General features: G+C 42.6%; 2 protein-coding genes across 2 annotated transcripts in view; one reads left to right on the top strand and one right to left on the bottom strand.

The window, feature by feature from the left end:
* Positions 1–17406, bottom strand: part of RNF8 (ring finger protein 8, E3 ubiquitin protein ligase) — a 32822-nt gene extending 15416 nt beyond the window's left edge. The window contains exons 1-4 of the mRNA XM_015416914.1: positions 17069–17406; positions 11177–11318; positions 8768–8896; positions 346–1086 (exon numbers count right to left, since the gene is read on the bottom strand). Coding sequence (XP_015272400.1) covers positions 346–1086; positions 8768–8896; positions 11177–11318; positions 17069–17406 — 1350 coding nt within the window. The remainder of the gene's footprint in view (positions 1–345; positions 1087–8767; positions 8897–11176; positions 11319–17068) is intronic.
* A 2551-nt stretch (positions 17407–19957) lies between these two features.
* The window catches only part of AARS2 (alanyl-tRNA synthetase 2, mitochondrial), a 40538-nt gene continuing 33984 nt past the window's right edge, over positions 19958–26511 (top strand). Inside the window, exons 1-3 of the mRNA XM_015416925.1 lie at positions 19958–20185; positions 24237–24425; positions 25937–26082. Coding sequence (XP_015272411.1) covers positions 19958–20185; positions 24237–24425; positions 25937–26082 — 563 coding nt within the window. The remainder of the gene's footprint in view (positions 20186–24236; positions 24426–25936; positions 26083–26511) is intronic.

Genomic DNA, 26511 nt, shown 5'->3' with positions numbered 1-26511 from the left:
ACACACACTACTTTTCTGCTCCTAAACATTTCTCCCTGTTCCAATCAAGCTGATTACATTTTGTATTGTACCTTTGCATCCCAACTCCCTTCCTTGCAACAACCCTCCCACCTTCTGACTGGGATATAAGGACTCAGAAATCTCCATTCCTACTTGTGTCTGATGAAGGGAGCTTTGACTCTTGAAAGCTTATACTCTGAAAATCTAAGGTGCTACTGGATTCGAATCCAGTAGTGATATGAGTCTCTGTCCACGAAAAAGAGGCCACCTTCTTTCTCATTCTTTTTGGCTTATGCCTGTCTTTAAAGCTCATTTTCAAACAGTACAGTTCTTGGCAGCACTTACCTCTAGCTCCTCACAGAAAGTCTTTTCCAACTGCTCCACTCTCTGCTGCTGTTGCTCCTGCTCAGTGCATAGCTGTTCCTGCAAGTCTTGCAACTCCTGCTCTAAAACTTGGATGTCTTTTTGAGTGCACTTCTTATTCTTCTGTCTCACATTCAAGACAGCTGTCTGCTTCTCCTGCATCTTGGCTTTCAATTTTGTCATTTCCGCCAGTGTTTTCATTATTTCTTCCAAACCACTCCAAGACTGTGCCAAACTGGGAGCTTTCTGATCCTTAGAAATGTAAGATACAGCATTCCCAACTTGGACATAGCTACAGTGATTTTTCTTCTTCTCTTTCTTGCTTGGTCTTGGAGGAAGTAGCACTACATCCAGATTTTCTCTTGGTTGTTTGGACAGTTCTGTACTAACTGCCTCAGATCTCCCTAAAGAATCAACATCAGAAGACAGTCTGTCTCTCTTAGACCTGGAATTGGAAGGTCCTTCCACACCAGAGGGGTCTAAATCCTCCAAGCTACTTTTACGCTTAGCCCTAATGTCCTTCATTTTTTCAGTCAGCTGGTCATCTTTCGATGCTAAAAAGGGACTAACTTTCTTCCATTCATCCTTCATTAACGTATATTCATATTCAGGTGTTTCTCTGTGTTTTAAAGGCACTCCTAACTGAATGAAGTCACCTTCTTGTAAAAGACAGGCCTTTGATGGAGCGATGCGTTCAAAATTTATCCAGACACCATTTAGACTCTGGGGAAAGAGGAGGGGGAAAAGGAGGTTTGTTTTGTTTTGAAGAAAACTACACTAATAATTTATTTTTTTGCAAAAATAAAATACTTTCAGAGGAAAAAACACAACACAAGCTGGAATTCCTTAAATAATATCAAAACTGTAAGTGCAGTGATCCACTCGGTATTCTGGAACGTCATCAGCAGGCTTAACGTGCCTGGAAATAAGATATGAGGATGAGCTGTTATTCTCTGCTTTACAAGCAGAATAGAAAATAGCTGAAGAAGCCATTAGGGAAGTCTTTAAATCACACTGTCATATGCACTCCAGGCTGATGAAGTATTTTGTCCAGAAAGCTAAATAATATTATTACTGGCTACTTGAGAATATGAAAATAAAAACTGCTTTTTTGAGAAAGAGAGAGAGAGGGAGATAGAAGGAGAGAGAGAGAGGGAGAAAACATAGCAATACAAATACCTGTCAAATCAAATCAAATCTTATACTTGGGCGTGCTGAATATCATGATATCAATGGAATTATATACATGTACAGCAATCAAAGACAAGTGGAGAAAGAATTAAATACACACAACATTATCTGTTATCCAAATGTATGTCGTAATCTTATCCTTATAGAGCTACAGTAAACACTACAGAAGGGACAGATCAAGATGGGTAGCCATGTTTTGTCTGTAGCAGCAGAAAAGAGCAGGAGTCCGATAGCACCTTAAAGACTAACTAAATTTGTGGCAGGGTATGAGCTTTTATGAGTCACCACTCACTTCTTCAGATATCCACATAACTGAAGAAGTGAGCAGCGACTCAGAAAAGTTCATGCCCTGCCACAAATTTAGTTAGTCTTTAAGGTGCTACTGGACTCTTACTACAGAACCGAGTTCCCCTTGGGAAGTAAGCTTGGGCCAAGGAGGAAACATCAGGAACAAAAGCAAAACTTTCAAAATCATTGTTTAATGAAATTTAGCTGCTTCAGCTATGGGCCTTGGGGAAGCATCTCATTTCCCCCTACCCCACTATTTCCTCTGTCCCTTCCCTTTAAGGCCCCACACCTCCCCCTTTTCCTGCTTCCTTCTCTCCTTCCCAACCACCATCCAACCTACCTTTATTGCCCCCCCCTTCAGATTTCCCTCTTTCCTTCCTCAGCAGCCTCTCCCTGGGAAAATTCCAAATGGTGCTGGCTGCTGGGATGGACCAGTAACACAGTGCCAGCAACTGAGACAGGCTCAGTAGCGTGGTGCGGAACACACATGGACTTGCAAGGATGAGCACCTCACTTTCCTCTGTATCCCGCTCCAGACTATTTCCTCTTTTCCTCCTCCTGGCAACTTCCATAGCCTCACCTTTCCCTGATTTCTTCTCGCCTTCCCACCCACAAGCAAACCTAATTTTTATCTGCCCTCCACATCTTCAGCTATAATTATTTATTTCATTTATACCCCAACCTTTTTCCACCATGGGAACCCAAAGAATGTAAGGATGAGTGTGTGTGACTGGCCCAAGGTCACCTCCCATGGCAGAATGAGGATTTGAACCTGGGTCAACCAGATCGTAGTCAAAAACTCTAACCACTGCCTCACACTGGCTTTTGTAGGGTAGCTGCTGTGGCAGCAACTCAACCAGTGGCTGCTGCCAGGCCTGGCCCCAATTTCTCCCTCAAAGGCCAAACCAGCCCTGAAAATGGCACTGTCCTTTCCCCAGCCTTTATTGACAGAAGCCAAGGCTGGAAAACAAGGCAAGACTGTTGTGGTTGCCTAGCAACAGCCACTGGCATTCATTTCTTAAAGCTATAGGCACTACTTCTGTTATTGGGGGGGTTAACCCCTCCAGTGTACCTGGGACGTTGCTCAGGTTTATAGAAGGACCTGTCTTGTCTGTGGCTCCAATCCTGGGATTTATGTATCCACAGATTTGGCCACACTGTAGAATTTGATAAGTGATATCCAGAAAATACATACAAAGTAAAGGGAAACAATGTGGCTAAAAGGTACACAATACAGCTGCCTTGCTGAAACTAAGTAGGCCTGTGTCTGGCCTGGGCCTAGATGGGAGACCTCTTGGGAAGCTCACATATATCACCTCAATTTGTAGGATAGTAGAAAGACAGGACACAAATTTAAGAACATAAACACTGCGTGGCAAGTACCGTAATTACAGAAAGCAATGTACGTAACAAAATATCAAACTAGCAGCAGAACAGCATTTTAATCTGCCACTCACCCAGGCAAATCAAAATCAAACATAAGCAGTGGGCTAGCTACCCATATACCTGAAACTCATAATTTCTCCACAACTTACTTCCACTGCTGATTGGTTGACTGTCAGATTACTGCCATAACTGACTGTACCATAAGCCCACAGAGAGTCACCTACAGTGGCAATTGTGAGAGAGCAGCAAATGTCTATTTATATTGATGTTATCGAACACCTGGCAAAATTCTCCCTTTCTCAAAAAATACTGACCATCCTACATTTCACCTGCACTAAGGAGACCCTGACCTGGACGGCTCAGGTTAACCTAATTTCGTCAGATATTGGAAATTAAGCAGGGTCAGCCCCGGTTAGTACTTGGATGGGGGACCACCAAGGAAGTCCAGGGTCATTATGCATAGCCAGGTAATAGCAAACCACCTCTCTTCATCTCTTGCCTTGAAAACCCTATAGGGTTCTCGTAAGTTGGCTGTGACTTGATGGCACTTTCCACCACCAAACAAATAGGTATCTCACTGGCCAAACAGTCTGTAGCATGCTTAAAGGGCCCCCCAGCCCCAGTGGCTGGACTTTTAATATCACCCATTGCAGCAAGTAGTTCTAGAATGGAAAATTGAATTCTTAATACCTTTATGGATATTTCCTTTTATATTTGCGATCAAAAACAAAATGGTACTGCTACAAGAATGAGCAGACAGGCCTCTATATACATTTATGTGAAAAACTTCCTAGAAAAAAAGCTAAGCAAACTATTATAAACTCTCCTTTAGTTTTGGATTAACAAGTCCACAGGTATTTGCAAATATATATACTGTCAAAGGAAGACACCTGATTTAGAATCTAATCCATATCTTATATTGACACTTGTTATGCTGCCCCTCTTATCAGCTACGTTAAAACACAGACATATATCAAAGGTTTCCATTAAATACAATTCTCGGTTAATAAAATTCTCAAAAACAAGTCAGCATGTATTATTTATGTGAAAATCAGAATGATTCCTCCTACTTTATATAAAATACTTTCCCAATCAATATGAGAATACCACATGGACAGAAAATGGACCGTTTTCTTAATGGAGGGAAGCAATCAGTGGGGCCTCAAAAGGATCAGTATCGGAGCCTGTATTATTTAATTTCGTCATAAAAGATCTGGAATTGGGGGTGACCAGTGTAGTAGCCAAGTTTGCAAATAACACAAAATTATTCAGGACAATGAAAACCAAGGCCAACTGTGAAGAGCTCCAGAAGAGTTTCTACAAATTGGGTAATGCAACAATGTAGCAAATGAAGTTCAGTACCAGTAAGTGGAAGATGATGCACACTGGAACAAAAAATCCCAGTGTTAAGTACATGCTAGTGGTCTGAATTTGCTGAGTCTAAAAGACCTTAGGGTCATAGTGCATAGCTCAATTAAAAATGCAAACCAGTGTGATGCAATAGTGAAAAAGGCAAACTCTGCAGTGGGGATTGGTAGGAAAGGGACTGAAAATAAGACAGCCAACTTCATAATGCCCCTGTACATATCTATGCTGAGGCCTCATTTGGAATACTGTGTCCAGTTCTGGCCATCTCAAAAAGGACACTACAGAACTGGAAAAAGTACAGGAGAGGGCAAAGGGATTGGAACACCTTTCCTATGAGGAAAGGCTGAAGAGTCTGTGACTTTTCCAGTTGAGAAAAGAGAAGACTGAAGGGGGACATGACAGAGATTTATAAAATTACACATGGGGTAGAGAGACTGGTTCTAGATTACATCTCAACCCTAAAAGCTAAAATGACCCAACCAAGGCGATCATATTTTGCTCACAATATAAGAAGACAAGACTCACTAGAAAAGACAATAACGCTAGGAAAAGTTGAAGGCAACAGGAAAAGAGGAAGACCCAAAATGAGATGGATTGACTCCATAAAGGAAGCCACAGCCCTCCGTTTGTAAGACCTGAGAAGAGCAAAGCAAACCAGACAATTTGAAGGTCATTAATTCATAGGGTTGCCATAAGTCGGGAGTGACTTGATAGCACTTTACACACAAGGAGACTGAACAGAGAGAACTTTTTTCCCTTTCCCAAAATACTAGAACTCAGGCATCCAATGAATTTGATGGGCACTAGATTAAGGAGGTGGAGCTGCGGTGGCTCAAGTGGTTAAGACGCTGAACTGTAGGCTGTGGAAGGTCAGTAGTTCAGCAGTTCAAGACCCGGGTGCCGCAAGACGGGGTGAGCTCCCGTCTCTAGTTCCAGCTCCTGCCAACCTAGCAGTTCGAAAGCAAGAAATTGCAAGTAGATAAATAGGTACCACTTTGGTGGGAAGGTAACAGCGTTCCGTGCACCTTGGTGTTTAGTCATGCCGGCCACATGACCATGGAAATGTCTTCGGACAGCGCTGGCGCTTTGGCTTTGAAACGGAGATGAGCACCGCAACCCTAGAGTCGGACTCGACTGGCTTTCGAGCAAGGGAACCTTTACCTTTACCTAGATTCAGGAGAGACAAAAAAAGAAATACTTCTTTACTCAAGGAGTGATTAAAAAGTGGAATTCACTTCCAGAGGACATAGTGATGGCCACAGGAACAGACAGATTTAAAAGGCGATTAGACAGACTCATGGAGAATAGGTCTATTAATGGCTACTAGCAATGGTGATTGAAGGGAACCTCCTACATTCAGAGGCAAAAAGCCTCTGAACACCAGTGCAAGGAAGCAACATCAGGAGGACTCAGTCTCCATGCTCTGTTCCTGGCCCTCCAGGAGAACTAGTTGGCCACAATGTGAGAAAGGATGCTAGACTAGATGGACAACTGCTCTGTTCCGGCTGGGATCTTCTTATGCCAGTTTAATTAGGTGAATAATGTTGGACTCAGAACAAGGAAGAGCTGAGTTCTAATCCTTACTAAGCCCGAAGACCCATACCAACAAGTAGGTCTCACTTAACCAACCCCACATGTTTAGTGCGTGGATAAATGAGATCGCTTCAATGTATGCAGCTCTCACCTGCACAAAGGAAAGACCAAATGCTCTTTCATCCTCAGCAGTTCTCTCAATGAAACTCAAGGGTTCTATTAAAGAAAATAATTCTATTTTCTGGAGGTAGTTCTCATTTTCAGACAGACAACCTTTATTGGCATGTAAGAGATAAGATAACATTAAAATTTAGGAATACATCAAAGGTATGGTTGTCGAACAGCCAACAAAAAAGAACTGATCAATTAATAGTTTCCCTGGTTTGAATTACAGATTGAAGAAAACAAGCAACATTAAAAGTTATAGAAGCGTTTTGCCCAGATAGTAGCAACTGGACCTTGATACTCTCAGGAAGACCACGCCATGTAAATAGAAGGGTGTCCACAAATTTACCTCGAATCTTAGTATAAAATGGACAATTTAAAAGAACATGGGAAATGAATTCGATACCATCCTGACCGCAGGGGCATTGCCTAAGTTCATAGGGGATTTTTTGGCTTCTTCCAGAGAAGATGGTCAATGGCTATATGTTAAATCTGGCTAACATAAATGCCCTTCTTTGATGGTGATCAGTTAGAGAACAAAAATAAGTAGCTGTCTGGCCCAGTGTCTGGGATAATCCCAGATGAACTGGGGAACAGGTTTTCCTGGCTGCCTCAGTCAGGCGCTGAAATTGAGTATCTAGAAGCCTGTGTTTAATTGTATAAAATATTGTAGAGGCAGATGATAAGTAAAGCAGATCTAGATGTATTCCTAAGGACCTAATTTTTTTTTTGGACTAATTTCAGCCAATTAGGTTCATAATGATCTGTCAGCATTAAAAAGGTAAAGGAATTTGGGTCAGGATTAAACAGACGGTGCAGCCAGAATTTGATGGTCAGAAGTCAGGCTCGAGTTTCCAGCAGCATCTGGCTGGTTTCAAGACAGATCGCAGATCCACAATTAGGGAGTCCAAGGATTTTCCGCAAAAAAAAAGGATTGTAAACTCTCTGCTGATTGGATAATTGCACTTATCCAAATGGGAGCGCCATATAGAAATTGTGAACTAGATTTTGTATGGAAGGCTTTTAAGGCCATTGGGACATATCTATTGCCTCTCAAGTAGAAAAAGCGGGCGATAACCTCAGCACTGTTTCTTGCTAGAGTAGTAGCACATTTGTGGTGAGTAACCCCTCTCCCATTGTAGTAGAAATTGATCCCCAAGTATATAAATGATTTGACCTGATCAATGGGATTTCCCTGGATTGTCCATGTGAACTGTTTCCAGGATTTGGAAAAAACTAGGATCTTTGTTTTCCCATAATTCAAAGTTAACCTGTTGTTGTTACAGTAGGTCAAGTATTGATGTAAAAGACGCCTCAGTCCGATTCGAGAACCTGAGAGTAAAATGGTGTCATCTGCATATAAAAGAACTGGGATATGGCGTTGGCCAATTTTGGGAACATGTCCATCAATTTCGAACAATGATGGAGCCAGGTTGTTTAGAAACAAATTAAAAAGTGAAGGGGCAAGGATGCAACCCTGTTTTACACCTTTGTGAATAGGGATTTGGGGGGTTAGATTTCCCTGTAGATTTAACCTGACAACTGTATGTGTATATAGTTTTTTTATTTAAAAAAAAAAGCAGTCTGGGATCTATATTCATTCTAACCATCTTGTCCCATAAGAAGTCTCTTGAGACTGAATCAAACGCCGCCTTAAGGTCTAAAAAGGCAGCGAAAAGCTTATTGCCTGGTTTCCCACTGTATTTAGTAACAAGGTGTGATAGTACTGCACAGTGGTCCAGAGTGGATTTTCCCCGATGAAACCCTATTTGTTCTGGCCCTAGAATGTTATGGTCAGTCATCCATCAATCTAGTTTAATTAGAAGGTGTTTGGCATAAAGTTTGCCAACTACTGATAAAAGGCTGATTGGTCTATAATTTTTGGGAGAAGAAGGATCATGGTTGCGTTTGTCCATGACTTTGAGGGACAATGGTTGCGTTTGTCCATGACTTTGGCATTATTCCAGTGTTATTTATTAAGGAAAATAAAGCAGCCAAAGGAGGCGCCCACCATTCTGGGTGAGACGTCAGTAGTTCTGGGGAGACTGCATCAGGGCCAGGGGCTTTTTTTGGTTTGAGATAAGTGATCAGGGTAATAATATCCTCAGGGGTTCTCGTTTTCAGACAGAAAGTTTGCTCGGTCAGACATAACTGATCACATTCAAAATTAGCATGTTTCTATAGTTAGCCTGCTCTTCCAGCTCTCCAGATCATGCTCAAATCTAGAATGTATTTTCATTCAGTGGAACAAAACTTTCCTGACTCCCCCCTCCCACTGCAGCCCACTGACCCCCACAATTGCTGCTCCTGGGGTACAGGGGACTCTGAGGAACTACTGGGAAGGGGAGTCTGCAGCAGAAAGGGGAAATTCTGTGTACATCGCAGTTTAGTCTGTAACTAACCCCATGCTTTTAAATTGGATTCCACATTCAGTATCTTTCTATTCATAACCAGTTTCAACAATTTTCTGTACCTTATTATCTGTCACTGTCCACTGTCCATCAGCATTCTGCTTGAACACACAATGGTTCCGTGAGATCATCAACGGACAGGATTTTGACATCAATTGATAGGTGACACCAGCTCCTCGACCTATAGTAACCTGAACATAAAAATAAAAATTCTTAATAAATTCACTCTCTGAATTAATTACTTTCTTACCGTAATTCACAGAAATACAGTAATACAACACACAAACATTCCTCTAGGAACAGTATTTCACTTGAAGTGCAGGTTTTTAACCTGATAGTTGAAACATAATAGAAAACTTTCCAACAAACGCTGATTTTGCAAGTGAGGGGGAAACACGTCTGTTTGTAAAGAGGCCTATGATGAATAATAGACAAATCCTAGGTAGGCATCTGCACGGATACAAGTAAAACTAACAGCAAGTAAAACTAATTTAGAGTTCGGTAGCACCTTTAAGACCAACAAAGTTTTATTTGAGGTATGAGCTTTTGTGTACATGCACACTTTTTCAAATACACTGAAATGGAGGTAAGGTTCAAACTTATAGACAGGGGCTGAACAGCAAATTAACATGTAACATGATGAAGATGTTTTAAGCTATGCGAAGACAAAACTAAATAACAAGCTAAGGTTATAAGGGCAACAGCTGTAAAGCAATAAATATGTCAAAATAAGACTGAGACTCTCCATTCACTCCTCTCAGGTGTGAGTATAAGTGAGTATAACAGCAAGTAAGTATAAGAGAAAGCCATTGTTATTCTCCAGAATGCAAATTAATTTGACTGGAAGTTTGTCAGTTACTTTGACATTCATTCATGTTTTCTATAACAATTCAATCTACATCAACATGGGATATTAATACGTGAACTGTAGTGCCCAACTCTTTTTCACTGCACCCTCTTCAGGTCCCATGGCTTGTTACATTTCTTCTTTCTCAAACTTTCCAAACACTGCAGTTGACATCTAAAATGAGGCCAGGATCCTCAAGGTCCTTTCAAGCTGTGTCATCCCGATGCATGTGCAAGAGTATGCTGTTCAGGTGTGTATCTGTAAGCTGCAAACCTATGATGACGCAGCAGCAGCAGAACTGGAAGAAGAAGCAGAAGACAGCCAGTTCCACTGCGGGCCTGATAGAAGCCCTCCAGGGGCCTGATCCGGCCCCTGGGCCACATGTTTGACACCTTGATGTATATGATGTTCTAAGGAACAGTCGCAGCTTCCAAGTCATAAACTTTTCCCAACTTCCCTGTGACTTCAATGTTCTTCATCTTGTTCTCCCCAAAACTATATATAAGCCTCTGAAAAAACTTTTGACACATTGTTTGTAATGGTGTCTTAAATGTTTGTTTCCAGAAATATGATCAGACTTAATCCAGCCTTCATTAATTGTAATTCATCACATCCATTGCCACCATGTACTGCAATATGTCATATGCTTGATAATCCTCTTGCTTTTGCCATCCAAGCAGAAAGCAAAAACAAGTATACTGAGCTCAACAGTTTATACTATTGCATCATCCAATCTATCAATTCAGCCCAGAACATCTTCAAAAACCTCTAGTAGAACAGTGCTAGAGTTGTTAGTCCAATCCTAATTCACTTCTGCTTAGCTTTGCACTCTTATATACATGTGTTTGCACACACACACACGTGTATTTATTTACAAGAAAAACACAACTAAGAGGCAGTCATTTCTACCAATGCATCAGACCACAGTTTACCTGGAAAACATATAGGTCAAATTGTCAATAGCCATAATGTACATTATTAACTTCTGCTCTATTGGAAACATTTCACACAGCCTTAGACTGTTAAAACAGTCTGTTAGGGTGGTGTAGGTGTTAGGATCAGTCTAGGATCAGAGAGACCCAGGTTCAGATCCCCACTCTGCCATTCCATGGAAGCTCAGGCTACCGACATGCTCTCAGCCTAACCCAAAGAGAGGAGAGGAAAACGTTGCCCGCTGCTTTAGGCCCCCATTGGGAAGCAAGGTAGAATACAAGCGAAATTAAATAAATCAAAACAGTAACAAACAAGCGCAATCTCCAACAGAGTAAGAAAGCTCCGTTAATATTCAGAATAAAAGCCATAACCGAAAATGGCAGCAGAAGATATTAAAAGAAATCCATAAAACAGCAACAGTAAAGTTACAGGAGGCTAGGATTAAGATTAAACAGCCAATGCCCGCAAAACTAAAAAGCCCTTTAAGCAAGACAGCAATTGCCAAGGCCGATGTCCCAAACCCCTCACCAGGACCACTCCAGGGAAGAAACCCTGAAAGTTGCCTTGCACACGCCAGGGGGCGCCAAGTTCCCCCCTCGCCCCACGCTCGCTCGTCGCCCGCGCATTCTTAGTCTACTACCCCTCCCTCAAGCCCTGAGGTGGACAAGCAACCCCCACCGCCCCCTCTCACCTCACTGCCGGCCTCCAGCAGCAGCCACTCTTCGTTCATACCCGCCCTCTTGAGGCACCAAACCTGACTCGAGTCCCCTGAGGGACGAGGAACTCTGCCTCCGCCGCCAAAACTCTCCGCCATCTTCAACACCCCCAGCGACCTGCAGGCAGAAGCAATCGCCGATCAGCACCGCCCATGAGGGAAGGAGGAGCAACTACCAACGCTTAAACGACGCTTCAACCGCCCGTCACAAAGATGGCATCTTAATAGGCCGCCCACAAACACAAGCGTGTCAGACTAGATCAATCGATGCCAGGGGCTCGCGCTGCGGCGGCTTGCATTTGAAGCATGGTAAAACATTACAGTGCATTGGTATCTTGATAGGGCAGGAAGGAATGTATGGCGCAATGGTTCTGGACTGAGACGTAGTTCGTATCCCTATGATACGAAGCGCACCGGCTGACCGTGTCATTCTCCCTTAGCGCCTAACCTACCTCACAGGACTGTTGTGAGGATTAAAAGAGGAAGAGAGAGTCCTATATGCTGCCTTGGACTCCCTGGAGGAAAAGTAGAATAAAAATGCCCTAGACGGATGGGAATGATCTTATGCCAACTATTGGCAGTTGTTGACGTCATCGTCATCATCATCATTTCTTTACTTTCATTCTGCTCTGGATTTTGATCTGAATGTAGACAGCACTAACATTGTCAAAGGGTATTAAGGGTAAATTTTGATCTTACATGGTTAGGAGCCTGGACTCTAGTCTGGGAGAACCAAGTTTGATTCCTCACTCCTCCACATGCAGCTGCTGGCATGACCTTGGGTCACTCACAGTTCTCTCTGAGCTGTTCTGGAAAGAGCAGTTCTCAAAAGAGCTCCCTCAGCCCCACCTACCTCACAGGGTCTCTGTTGTGGGGAGGGGAGGGGAAGGGAAAGGAGATTGTAAGCCGCTCTGAGACTTCTTCAGGTAGTGAAGGGTGGGGTATAAATCCAATCTCCTCCTCCTCCTCCTCTTCTTGTCTGTGGGTAGAAATTTTTTTCCTAAATCCTCTTGCTCTAGGTCTGCCCATCCTTGTGCACCCTATGCAGAAAGATTGGGGATCATCATATCAGTGGTGTGAACACACTGATACCTTGGTATTTGTCTTCCTGCTAATTCAAGTCTCTGCAATGGTCTCCTAAAGGAAATGTATATACCTGAAATATACTGGGTTTGAGACGCCTAAAGTGATCAGCTCATGGTTTATTAGTGATTTCAGCTTAACTCTAAGACAACTCTAGCAGGGCTGGAGCCTTGCTTATATGCGTGCAAAACATCCCACACACACTCTCACTGATAGCCTATCTACATTACAACTCCTACTCAATAGGTCCATTCCAGGATCCTGGGTCCCTATTGTTCTGGTGCCCCAAGCGTAGTCAGTTTCCAGGCAAGTTTCAGGCTCAGTACATAACAATACCAAATCTTTCAAACATTTGTTTGGGAAAAGGCAGGTCCCTAGGCCCCACAGAATCTGCATATTTGTCTGGTTTTACCATTTCCTCTATGACATGTGAAGATACTGAATTACCACTATCACAACTCACAAAGCAGAGAAGGATTTCATCTTGTAGAATGGGGTGCCCAGAGAAGTGACTACTTTGCTCATCCTAAGAATTCCCTATACCCCATTACAAGAGTCAAAGACAGACCTTCCAACACTTGCAGGAAAATGTAGGACAGGAGGGCTATTTACCCTGAGCCTCAACTTGTAGGGGGGTCATATTTATTTTATTATTTTAAAACATTTCTTAACATTATTTATAGTCTGACGTAGTCACAGGGACTCAAGGCGGATTACACATAGTCAGTACAATCAACAATTCAGTATTCAGTTCAATATTCAATTCAATAACCAACACCTTCAGTAACCAAACCATGATGATTTTAGAAGTCTGGAACCACCAGAAAGAACTGAAGCATAGCAGAAGTACTAACATGACACATGAAGTGCTACAGAGATTACATAATAGGATCCTACTACAATAAGTTATACACAGCAATATAGACCACAGTCCTAATCATTTATCCAAATAAGTTTGTGAACCACTTTGTACAGTGGAAGCCTATTGCCCGCACAGAAAAGCCCTCTTGAATAATTTGTGGAAGGCCAGGAGAGCAGGAGCATTCCTGACCTCTTTGGCAGGCCATTCCACAAGGCAGGAGCCACAATGGTGAAAGCACACGTATATGGGCAGTTGTTGATTTTGCCCATTTGCAGGTTGGCACCTGCAGAAGCCCTTGCTAGCATGTGCAAAGTTGTCTTGACGGAGCATAGGCATAGAGGCAGCCCTACAAGTAAGACAGGCCAATGCTATGAACCATTTTGTATGTGATAGCCAATACCTTAAATTGAGCCCAGCAACGAATGGGTAGCCAGGAGCTGAACAGCAAATTAATGTGTAACATGCTCTCTGTCTGTCTCTGTGTGTGTGTGTGTGTGTGTGTGTGTGTGTAAGAGGCTCTCTGTCTGTCTGTGTGTGTGTGTGTGTGTGTGTGTGTGTGTGTGAGAGAGAGAGAGAGAGAGAGAGAGAGAGAGAGAGAGAGAGAGGTGCTGTCAATTCACTTCTGACTTATGGCGACCCTATGAATTAATAGTTCCAGGTGGTTAGCCGTGTTGGTCTGAAGCAGTAGAACAAATTTAGAGTCCAGTGGCACCTTTAAAGCCAGCAAAGTTTATCCAAGGTATGAGCTTTTTTTTTATGCTCCTGGAAGGGGATTTTTTTATTGCATTTTTTATAATCACTACAAACTACAACAGAAAAAGGGTAGGGGACTACATCTAAGGACAAAGCAAAGATACTCACTAATAACTAAAAACCCAAGGAAGGAGATCTTCTAATCATCTTAAATATACATCAAGTCTTAATCTCGTTAATCTCATTATGAACTAGGTCAAATATTTTTTTTGTTGACTTTTTTCCCAATCTTAACTGTCATTAAGAAATACCCCAGAGCATCTCATTTCAAAATCTCAAAGGCACAATTCAGAGTCCTTCAGCCTTCCCTTCTCTTTTCCCAGTCTCTTCCACAGTTTATAAGGACTTTTAGGAGCTGCTGCCCCTTTCTCTGAAAGAGAGTCCTCTCCGGAAGATCCCGAGTCTAGCTCACTGCTGGACTTACTGTCCATCCCTTCTTTTTCTTCCTCCACTGGCCCTCCCAGCTGGACTCCTGGAAATTCCCGTGCTTTCAGAACAGAGTCAATCTTTTCTTTTTTATCCTTAATTTTGAAGGTAATGTCTTCTGGAATTAGCCATCTGTATCCAATTGAGTTTGTCTGAAGAAAGAGAGTTAGTTCTTTGTATTTCTTTCTCCTTTGTCTTATTTCAAATGGAATGTCTTTTAGTACTCTGATGGCATTCTCCCCGTCTCTCAGGGGTGCTCCAGATACTGCTTTCAGGATTGCATCCCTCACATGCCTCTCCAAGAATCTTACTACAATTTCCCCAGGCAGATTATTTTTCTTTATGTATCCTGAATATGACCTAAAGGCCACATCCATTTCGCTTAACAAAAATTCCGCCTTCATATCTGTCACTGGGGCCAATATTTCACTCATCCTTTCCTTAGGATTCTCTCCCTTAGTCTCTGGCATGCCCTGGAAGCGAAGAATCATGTTAGCCTTTTCCATTTGTAATTGTAACAGCTGATTTTCTGTAGAAACTTGCTTCTTTTCCAGCTTTTGAACTTTCTTTTTCACCTTTTGTGCAGTGGCGTCCACTTCTTTCACCTTCTCAGCTGTCTGATTCATCATTTGCAAAGTCTCATTTATCTGCGTTGCTGAGTGGTGATGCACTGGGTCATTTTTGTCATCTGCTCTTTGAAGTTATTCATCTGGTCCATCAGGGGGCGCATGGATTCTGCCAAAGTCTTTGCCAGCTCGTTGGTTACTTCCGATTTTGGGCTCTCAGCTACTTTCTATTTCAAAAGTTTCTCTTTCTCCGTCCTCTTCCCCGCCATCTTTATTGATTGTTTACTTTTGCAAATTTTTTAAAAGTCTCTGAATATGCGCTCAAACGCGCAGACTTGCCTTGGTAAGTACTCCTTGACAGTTTTAACTGCGTTTTCTTCCGCTCCCCCCTCATTCTCTCATAAATTCATGCGCATGGGAGGCGTCCCTCTCCCGCTCGCCTGATTTTCTGTTCCGTGGGATAGGGTGGGGAGCTTTCTTTTCCCTTTAATCATCGCTCAAGTCTGACTCACGTTCATCATTGGTCTTCTGGCCTCGATTGCACTCCATTTCTGACACTCGATCTCCTGCGCTTGCTCCGGTCAGCGTCACTAAGCCCATTCGGTCTCGCAGCATGGAGAACCGTCAGAACGGAGAGGCGCCTCAATTCTCTGGCATTATGTCATCGAAGAGGCTACCTCTCGAAAGTTCCATGGCCAGGGTCCCTTCAGCTGGGTCCCTGGGGGGGTGACGAACCTGCACACCCCCTCCTTCGGCTGGAGCGCAGCTTCACCCCCGGGAGGCGAGTCTGCTAGCGCGCCGCCATCAACCGGAAGTCCCAAGGTATGAGCTTTTATGTGCATGCTCACTTTTTCAAATACATTGGAATGGAAGGTAGAGTTCAAACTTATAGACAGAGGCTAAACAGCAAATTAATATGTAACACGATGAAGATGTTTTAAGATATGCAAAGACAAAACTAAATAACAAACTAAGGTTATAAGTCCAACTTGACCTTATAACCTTAGGTTTTTATTTAGTCTTTGCATATTTATTTTATTTATTGATTTATTTGATTTGATTTTTACCCCACCCTCCGCGCCGAGGCAGGCTCGGGGTGGCTTACAGAAGAACCAATAGGTAAACATACATAAAGGTAAATATAAAATACAAAAGTTTTTAAAAACAATTGACAAAAACGATGGCGGTATCATTACAATAAAGTGCATTTATCGGTCCATCCATTATCGGAGGGCTCAGGCTGGAGATGGGTTGGCACCGGGCATAGATGAGAACACGGCTCCTACCTAAATGCCTGGTGAAAGAGCTCTATTTTTGTGGCCCTGCAGAACTGTGTGAGGTCCCACAGGGCCCTGATCTCATCTTCATCATGTTACGTGTTAATTTGCTGTTCAGCCTCTGTCTAAGTTTGAACTCTACCTTCCAGTCCAATGTATTTGAAAAAGTGTGCATGTGCATGAAAGCTCATACCTTGGATAAACTTTGTTGGTCTTAAAGGTGCCACTGGACTCTAAATTTTTTCCTATGAATTAATGTCCTCCAAAAGGTCCTGTTGTTAACAGCCATTCATGGAAACTGAGGGCCATGGCTTCCTTTATTGATTCAATCTATCTCATGTTGGGTCTTCCCTTTTTTCTGCTGCCTTCAACTTTTCCTGGCATTATTGTCTTTTCCAAGGACTCTTGTCTTCTCATAATATGACCAAAGTACGATAGCCTCAGTTTAGTCATTTTAGCTTCTAGGGAGAGTTCAGGCTTCGTTTGGTCTAGAACCCTCTGATTTGTCTTTTTGGCAGTCCATGGTATCCATAAAACTCTAACACCGCATTTCAAAGGAATCTACTTTTTTTGTATCAACTTTCTTCACTGTCAAGCTTTCACATTACATAGTAATGGGGAATAGTATGGCAAGAATTAACTTGATCTTGCTTGCCAGTGACATATCCTTACACTTAAGGATCTTTGCTAGCTCCTTATGGCTGCTCTCCCCAGTCTCAATCCCCTTCTGATTTCTTGGTTGCAGCCTCCCATTTGGTTAATGATGGAGCCAAGAAATAGAAAATCTTGAACAATTTCAGTTTCTTCACTGTCAACCTTAAAGTTGTATACTTTAGTTTGCTCACTCCCAGAACTGCAATGTTTAAACATTCCATTTCTCATTTTACAGTTTTGATCTTACCTTGATTCATACTTCTCATGATCTGTGTTCCTATTATAGGCATTGGACAGCTTTGAATTTTCCTTTTGCATCCATTCATGTCCACAACTGAACGTCCTTTTTGGCTTTAGTCCAGTTGCGTCATTAAGAACAGTGCTAGTATTAGCTGTCCTCAGCTCTTCCCCAGAGAGATGAGACGTTTGAGTGCTATCTGACCTGGAGGTTCCATCTTCCAGCACAGTGTCCTTTTCTGTCTTAGACTGTCTTGTCATGGGGTTTTCAAGGTAAGAGTTGGTCAGATTTATCATAGCTTTCTTCTGCGCAGTGCTAACCAAGATTAGCTGAAGTGGCACTGCCATCGTCTATGGAAGATCCTCCGCCAGGGTCACCTTCCTTTGCTGCTGCTGCCCGTGGCTACCCTTTTGAGGATTCCTCCACCCCCATCACCATTGGAACTGTGCTGATGTGGCTGTTGATCCCCGAAGGGTGTGGATGCTTCTTAGTCTGGTGCCACAGTTGTGAACATTCCACCTTGAGTGACTCTGCTAGGAGTTTAGTTCCCTTCTGGTATTGGTCTCAGCTTCACTGACACACATAAAATCCCCTCACCACATTTAGCTGTGCTTCCAAGAGGAAGATGCTGCATCTAGCTTCTACTAATAGCCATGCCACGGCATTCTGGACCACGTGAAGTTTCCAAGCTTATTTTGAGGAGAGACCAATGTACAGTGTATTACAGTAGTCTAGTCTTGATGTTGGCCAAGTCAGCCATACCAAGGTATGGGGCTATCTTACGGATTGGCACAGACTTCTCAGTTTCCCAGGGAGGGGCATGGGGCTAACCTGAATCTCAGTCAAAGAAGAGGACTCTGTGAGAGGGAAGATGTCATGAACTGCTTCACTGAGACTTTTTGAGTAAATATTTCATTCACGTATGAAAGGAAATACTTCCTCTCCCTCTCTTTTCCTCACAACTTAGGCTGAGCTGTAACTGGCCCAAGGTCCCATAGTGTGCTTTGTGGCTAAGTGAGGACTTGAACTCTCATCTCCCCAATCTTAGACCAACACTCTTTTAACAACCACACCTCTCACTTACTGGATCCTCAAGACGATCGCCAAATGCATCTTAGAATCCATCGGAAATCCACAGCAAATAGTGGCTTCTCAGATACCCCGACCTGAACTTATGGGAGCATTTGTTTGGCAGAATTGCCTCACTTTTCATATTTGGTGAACTAGCTTTATCCCCTGCCCTGGCCCCATGTACAGATCCACAGAGACAAAAAAGTTGCTATTCCCATATCTTCCATTTCTTTTTCTCTAAAGCTTCAAGTTTCAGGATACCAAAACCACCTTAACTTCCAGCATTTAAGCCACAAGCCTCTTCACCCTCTGCCCCCAACACACATACTAATGACAGAAATGTTCCCACGTCCTCTATTTCTTTTTCTCTAAAGCTGCAAGTCCAAGAATACCAAAATTACCTTAACTTCCAGTACATTGTGCGTTTCGATGATCCCCAGGTTGAAAGTGGGGGCTTTAGGCAGAACTTCCAAAGGTCCCAAGGAGAAAATAAGGTAAGGCAATGGAAGGATGCTCATGTGTAGTAAGTAAATTTCCCAAAGTCCCAGAAAAGAAAGCAGAGTTGGAATATGCTGTACAAGTGGGGAGGATTAAACTGCACAGTTTATGCCTCAGCAGCTTCATAATGCTGCCTGGCACCTCATGGTGGGGGGCATTGCCCTCAAGAAATCCCAGGGAACACTTGAGCCCCACTGCCCCCTCCCCCTATAGTTTACACTCCGTCCTGATATTATGGGCTAGGCTGAGTTGGTAGAAAGCCTTTTTTGGAGGTGCATTAACTTGCTTCTCTAGTATTAAAGCTGAATCCAGTATGGCTTTTCACTGAGTCCGCAAGGGTCAGTTAAACACCATCAAAAGCAGAAAGAACAATGTCCTTTGAGGCTTCAGCCTTCCCAACCAGCATTAGTTCTGTCTTTTCATGGTTTAGTTTTAATTTGTTCACTTTTAGCCAGCTAATCACCATGGCTAGGCAGCAATTCAGTGGCTCAAGTGGTTAAGACGCTGAACTGCAGGCTGTGGAAGGTCGGGAGTTCAGCAGTTTGAGACCCCAGTGCCGCATGACAGAGTGAGCTCCCGTCTCTAGTTCCAGCTCCTGCCAACCTAGCAGTTCGAAAGCAAGAAATTGCAAGAAGATAAATAGGTGCCACTTCAGTGAGAAGGTAACAGTGTTCCCTGCACCTTGGTGTTTAGTCATGCCTGCCACATGACCACAGAAATGTCTTCAGACAGCACTGGCTCTTCGGCTTTGAAATGGAGAGGAGCACAGCAACACTAGAGTTGGATTCCACTGGCTTTCGAGCAAGGGAACCTTTACCTTTTTTACCATATCATCAGGAGATCCAGTTAAAAATATATACAGCTGAGTATCATCAGCATATTGATGACAATCCACCCCAAAAGTACAAATGATTTGTCCTAAGGGCTTTACATAGATTGGAAAGTATGGAGAGACAGAATTGCACCCTGCGGAACACAGGTCCCACACCGATGACTACTGGTTTCCAAATGCAACCCGTTTGAGTTCGATCATTAAGGTACATCCCCCTGATACCTACTTCTGCCTCCATTTAGGCATTTATTTATTTTGTCTCCTTTTTTACACTCCATTTTATTAATATGTGTTGTCACTTTTTTTTTTAAATCCTGATTTAGGACTTAAAAGTTGTTAGTGGGCGTGGCCCGGGAAAAATATTAGGTCTCGCCGGCACGCGGGGGGAGGATCACCTTTTGTACCGCGCCTTTCACAATCCCACCATCCTCTGCGGCCAGGGTGACCTCTTCCGCAATCTTGAATCCGTGTTTTCCCAAATACCGCCCGTAGCTAAGATGGCGGCAGCCATCAAGGGTTCCGTGAGGTCTGCTCTCCGGGTATCTCCCGGTTGGCGTTGTGGCTCCTGCGGCGCTCGTTCAATCGCCTCCTTCTCCGCTTCGCGAGTACGACAGACTTTCCTCCAATTCTTCCAGGAGCGGTATGGGCATCAAGTGGTGCCCTCCGCCCCTGTGCGTCCGCGGGGAGACCCTAGTCTGCACTTCGTTAACGCTGGCATGAACCAGGTACGACCTCGAAAAGAAAGAGACGGCCGGCCGGGGTTGAGAGACGCCGTAGAAGGGTTCCTTCACAGATACGTATCGGATATGTTGGTTTATGGATCCTGATGCTATACGCTTTCATGTGCTCACTCCTGAACGGAGATGCCCTCTGGCTGTGCCTAAACTCATATAAGTATTTTACAGAATGTCTGTGCTAAAGCGCCGAAATCAAAAGCACAAGAGGCAATTCTCGAGCTGAGGGAGAAGCTTATTGATAGCATTTTTAAAAATAGCTCAGTGTGTTTAATTGTAAAATCTTAATAGGGGCGGTTTTAAAAGTACTTTCCCAGAGTTCTTTCTCTAGTAAGCTTCTATCAAAAACTTGAATTCTACCCCTAACCTGGAAGATTTAAAATCGAAATACACCAGGGTTCATCTGCTTTGTATTCTGCTGTAATAAACGTTCAGCAGTCGCTTGAGGTTTACCTCTTCTTGTGTAGAAATTGCCATCCAAATTGTTGAGCATCACATGTCCTGTGCACACCTTACTACATGTAAGCAAGCCAAGAAACTGAAATTGACTGCGCTTCCTCAGGGTGGACTGGCATATATGATCAAATACAGATGGAGTGCACATTTAATTCCTATGAAGAAGAGATTTCTGTGTAAGAATTTTTATAACGTGAAGCAGCCATCAGACAGTCTTGTTTGTAACACCCTTAAAAGCTACTCAATGACAGCAAAATAACCAAAGGACTACAAGCAGTGGGGTGCTATTAACAAAGTCTCAACCATATGAGAGAATATGGTGCATGTTTCTTCACTATCACTGTTCTTGTAAAGGTAAAGGTTCCCTTGCCAGTCGAATCCCCATTTATCTACTTGCAATTTCTTGCTTTTGAACTGCTAGGTTGGCAGGAGCTGGAACTAGAGACAGGAGCTCACCCCGTCTTGCAGCACCCGGGTCTTGAACCGCTGAACTACTGACCTTCCACAGCCTGCAGTTCAGTGTCTTAACCACTTGAGCCACCGCAGCTCCTTATGCATGTTCTTATGGAGCAGCAAAGTGACAGATGCTTGTGGTGATCCAATGAGCCATCATGTCATCTGGGAAAAGAGATGTATGGATATAAGCAGGGTCTTGAATTTCTGTACTTTGTTCACCAACTTTCCACTGTCACAGTCAGCACTTTCGATTACAATAGGTTCTTGGTTTAAAAAAATGTCTATTTCTTTGTCAAGAGTATCAAATGAGCTCTAAAGAGTATCTTGAGTGTACCTTATTCAAAATTCTGGCTCACTCAGTGGTGTATACAATTTGTTTATGTAGGAAATTAGGTTATTTAAATATTAAGAATTAGTAATTGATTAATGATCTTTTGCAACCTGCTAATATATATGTTGATTCTGAAGTCCCAATGAGTCCAATAGTGATTACTTCCAAGTAAGAATGCATTCCTATGCACCTTTAATCAATTGCTTGTCTAGCTTTCAAACATTTAATTGATTCATTAAAGTTGCATACATTCATGTTGTTGACAAGTATGGAAAGGTGTTTTCCTTTTCTTTTTTCCCCCCAACATTTTCTTTATTTATATTTGACAAATTGACGAAGAGAAAAAGAAAAAAAGAAAAAACAAACAAACAACAACACAGAAAATTCCATCTTGATACATAACATCTGGTTGCAGATAGGTTCCATCTTTTCACGCAGTATATACATTCCACTATCATAACTTAATTGCCAGAACATTTAAGTGCTTTCATATATTTATATATATCTTTCATATCCATTTCAGATACAATCAACTAAATTCCGCTAGTTTAAGCTAATTTCTTTCCTTTAACCATCTATAAAAATTTAACCAGTATTTATCAAAGTTTTCATAAACTTTTTCTTGTAAAATAAAAGTTAATTTCTCCATCTCCGCCACATCTAGTATCTTAGAGATCACTTCTTCTCTAGAAGGAATTTCCTCATTTTCCCACTTACTAGCATACACAATTCTGGCTGCTGTGATAATCTGCATCACTAGATATATTTCATTTTTCTTGAAAGTATCCGGAATAAAATTTAATAAAAGACATTCTGGTGTTAGTGGTTATATTTAGTATATGAAGAGGTGTTAAACCTTCTTTATATACTAAATATGAAAAATTGAAATATCAAGATTTTTTAGATGTAACCGGGAATGTGAGAGTAGAAGATATTTTAAACAATGAAGATACACATATGACTTGGTGGGAAAAAAGACAATTACTATCAAGATGGTCAATTGACAAAAAAAAGGGTTTTATGAAAATCAGACTGAACTAGATAAAATATGGACAGGTACTGAAGAAAACATTATTAAAAAGGCCTAATGGAAGATGCAAGACGAATGGGTAAAACCCTCAATGATTGCATGGGCTAGAGACATAGGAAGTAACTTGACTTTTCAACAATGGGAAAAGGTCTGGGAGAAAAATGTAAAATTGGTCAGATCAAGTGCCTTTAAAGAGAACATTATTAAAATGTTCTACAGATGGCACATTTCCCTGGTAAGATTAAATAAATATGATAAGAAAATTGGAAAGAATTGTTGGAAATGCAAATATAGCGATGGAACATACTTCCACTTATGGTGGTTATGTAGTAAGGCTAAAAAATATTGGAAGATGGTAAAAGAGATTATTGATGAGGAAAGGTGTTTTCCTGAAGATTCTGGAGACAGTTCTAATTTTGTCACAAGAAAATTTATGCATATAATCTGGTGTAGCCTTGTTATAAATTAGTCTAATTTACACTTTATGAATTTGAGGCTTTGTGGCACTGAAGCCTCCCCATGTCAGATGGGGCTGTGTTGTTCATACAGAGTTCTGCTTTCCTGTGTATAGCAGCTTGTGTAGGCAATAGTCAAACAATAGTATATGAACACAGGGCTCACAACAGACATTGGAAATTAAGGGCCTTTCCTGCCCTTGCTGCCTAGAATTCTAGGTGGAGATACTGGGGGCTGTACATAGGACCATGTGCAGGCAAAGCACATACACCAGACCGGTTTCTTCTTTTTGTGGTCTGTTCTGTGACTGTGACCATCATTTTTGAGCCACAAAGCACATACACCACCACAGAGCTAAGACACAACCCACTGTAGCCTGGTGAGAACAGGAAACCAACCCCTGCAGCTGCAAATCCTGTCTTGGAGTCAGCGAACACTGGGTCATGGGCAACCAGCCATTGTGATCATGATTGGCTGCAATGGTAACATTATGGCTCTAGTCAGGACTTGGAGTAAGTCATATTTGTATTTATTTATATAGATTTTTCACATTGTCCATTCTCTGTGGCTGTTAAAAATCTGAGTCCAGCACAGATTAACCCTGTCGTATATAAGTACAAATAAGAAGGCCTATAACACTGCCAATGCCCTGACCTGGATAGCCCAGCCTAGCCCAGTCTTGTCGGATCTTGGAAGCTAAGCAGGGTCAGCCCTGGTTCATACTTGAATGGGAGACCACCAAGGAAGTCCAGCATGGCTACACAGAGGCAGGCGAGGGCAAGCAACCCTGCGGGGTCTCACCATAAGTCAGCTGCAACTGGGCAGCACTTTCCACCACCACCGTTACCAGTCGTGCTAACTGCTTGGGAGAATAGAGGCATCCTTTGAGAATGCCTCTGTACAAGATAGTACTTCAGCCGACTGGTGGTAATTGGGGGTTAACCAGATGCTGGGTGATAGAAAGGTTTGCTTTAAACTTCTGCCAGCATCAATTTTAATGTTCAAAGCACCATCCAGTGAACCAAGACACTTTAATTATCCAAAGCAGAACAAAATAAGCTACAGGTTTCATTTAGTTTATTTATTACATTACTTTTATTCATCGCCTAATCCCCATGATGGTGGGGCTCTAGGCGATGTACAGATTTTAAATTTTTTGTCTACAGATTTAGGCTCTCACAACACCCACTCCTTACTCATCCCCTGTTCAGATCAAGATGATTGCTATAATACTGTTCTATACTGGGCAGTACTACAGTCCTCACCAGACCCCTGTTGAATGTGAAACTGAGTGTTCCTTTTAAATTTTACAGTTCAAACCCATTTTCCTGGGCACAGCGGATCCCCGGAGTGAACTGACACGTTATCGGCGGGTAGTGAACAGCCAGAAGTGTGTGCGTGCAGGTGGGAAGCACAATGATTTGGAAGATGTGGGCCGAGATGTTTATCATCACACGTTCTTTGAAATGCTGGGGAACTGGTCCTTTGGAGACTATTTCAAAGTAAGGTATCAAAATATGCTTTCTCCGAGATGACGCTGGGTCATTCTGTTTGTGCTACCATAGAGACGAGCTTACGTTTCATACCCTAGGGTTTCTTTTCGATAGCCTTTGTCCTAAACCATTGACTCAGTCAGTTCAGATGTGCAGAAATGAAATGTGGTCAAGCCCTTCTTAAACTAGACCAGATTGAGATAGGCGACTGCCTGCTTGAATACCTCCCCATGTAAAGAATTTCTTTTGTGTTGGAAATTAGCATGCAAGAGCAAATAATTTTAGCTTAGTTGTTTCTCCCTGGTTGGTTACCCTTCCACATATAGGGTGCTTTGTATATGCAGCCAAATATGATAGATCCCTGTCTGACTGTCTGAAATGGTCCGGACCCAGGAGTATAATATCATAGATAGTTTCTGAATATTTGAATTGGTCCTTAGAAAGCAGTCATAGGGGTTGGAAGGGCGGGAAAATAAGCATCCATTTTCTGTAGCATAGGCTGAAATGTGGTGCTTGTAGACAAGTGATGGCGAACCTTTTAGAGACCGAGTGCCCAAACTGCGACCCAAAACCCACTTATTTATCGCAAAGTGCCAACACGGCAATTTAACCTGAATACTGAGGTTTTACTTTAGAAAAAACAACTCATACATTAAGATGATCCAAACAAAGTAAGGAAAGCAATCCCAAATGCTTTCATTTACTTAAAATTATTTGGCAGAGAATTCGACACTTTAATGATGGTATGGGCCTGGCAGGGGCGATGGCACGTGTGCCCACAGAGTGCCACCTCTGGCACCCGTGCCATAGGTTCGCCACCACTGTTGTAGACGATGTGCTGTAGTTTCTAATTTTGTTCGTGCTGTTATGTGGAAATTTGGTTTGATGAGGCCGTCCTTTTTTAATGTTTAACTGAGATATTTGTGAAGGAGAGAATCATTTGAGTTCTTCCTCTGTTGTGAATAGCAGCCCAAACAGCCCAGCTTAGCTGACGGTTTGTCAGAGCTTGGGAGCTAAGCAGGGCTGGCCTCTTGTCAGCATTTGGATGGGAGCCCACCAAGGAAGACTGAGGCTGCCTCATGGAGGAAGGCCAATGGCAAACCAAAACCCACCTCTGCTGGTCTCTTGCCCGGAATGCCCAGTGGATGAGGTTTCTGTGAGTCAGTTGTGACTTGATGGCAGTTTCTTCTGCTGCTGTTAATGGTATTATTTATTTGGGTTTTTTTAAAACAAACAAACCAACCTGGTTTTTCCTCCGAAGAGTACAAGTGATTTTATCACCATGGTAACTCTGTAAGGTAGATTAGGCTGAAAGACAGGTTACCAAAGGAGCAGGATGTCTAAGTAGGGGCATAAATCCAGGCCTCCCCGGTCCCACACTGTCTCCCACATTGTCCTTTAATTATGAGATAAACAAAAGTTATCCAATGCATCCCCCTCCCCTCCCCTGCAACGAGGCAGTTTCTTTTGCATCTAAGATTTGCTTGCTTTTTCCCACCCCTCCCCCATTTCCTGTTCAGGAGGAGGCATGCAGCATGGCATGGGAGCTCCTCACGCAGATCTATGAGATCCCAAAGGACCGTCTCTACGTTACCTATTTTGGAGGCGATGCAAAACTTGGACTAAATGCAGATGAAGAGTGCAGGGAAATATGGCTAAGTTTGGGGTAAGTAAAAGAGAAAAGCATGCAAGAAAAAATGTATAGGCAGACACACTGTATGGAACTGTTTGTATTTCTATTCCACGGTCTATGTATTCTCTTTTAAATCTCCTTTAAATCTCATTTAAGAAAGTTTCTAGCTTTTACAGGAGAAGAGCTTGAAAATTTGCGAAGTAGTGTTAGTTTGATAAAATGGAGAAGAGGAGAATGATGTAAGTTGCTCTGGGGAGAAAGATGGGGTATAAATTAAATTAATTAATTCATTAAAGACTTGCAGTGCAGTCCTAAGCAGAGTTGCAACCTTTTAAATCCATTCAGGTCAGTGGGTGTAAACTGGATAGGATTGCACTGTTTCCAGCGAACAGCCATTGGGGATCCGTACCCTACATAGCTCCTTGTTCCCTCCTGGCTTCCCATTTCTCCAGCCCCTCGCCA

This window comes from Gekko japonicus, unplaced genomic scaffold (assembly GCF_001447785.1).
Source record: "Gekko japonicus isolate JY-2015 unplaced genomic scaffold, Gekko_japonicus_V1.1 scaffold342, whole genome shotgun sequence".
Classification (NCBI taxonomy): Eukaryota; Metazoa; Chordata; class Lepidosauria; order Squamata; family Gekkonidae; genus Gekko; species Gekko japonicus.
The sequence above is the reverse complement of the archived record's forward strand: the minus strand, read 5'-3'. Positions and strand labels throughout refer to the sequence as shown.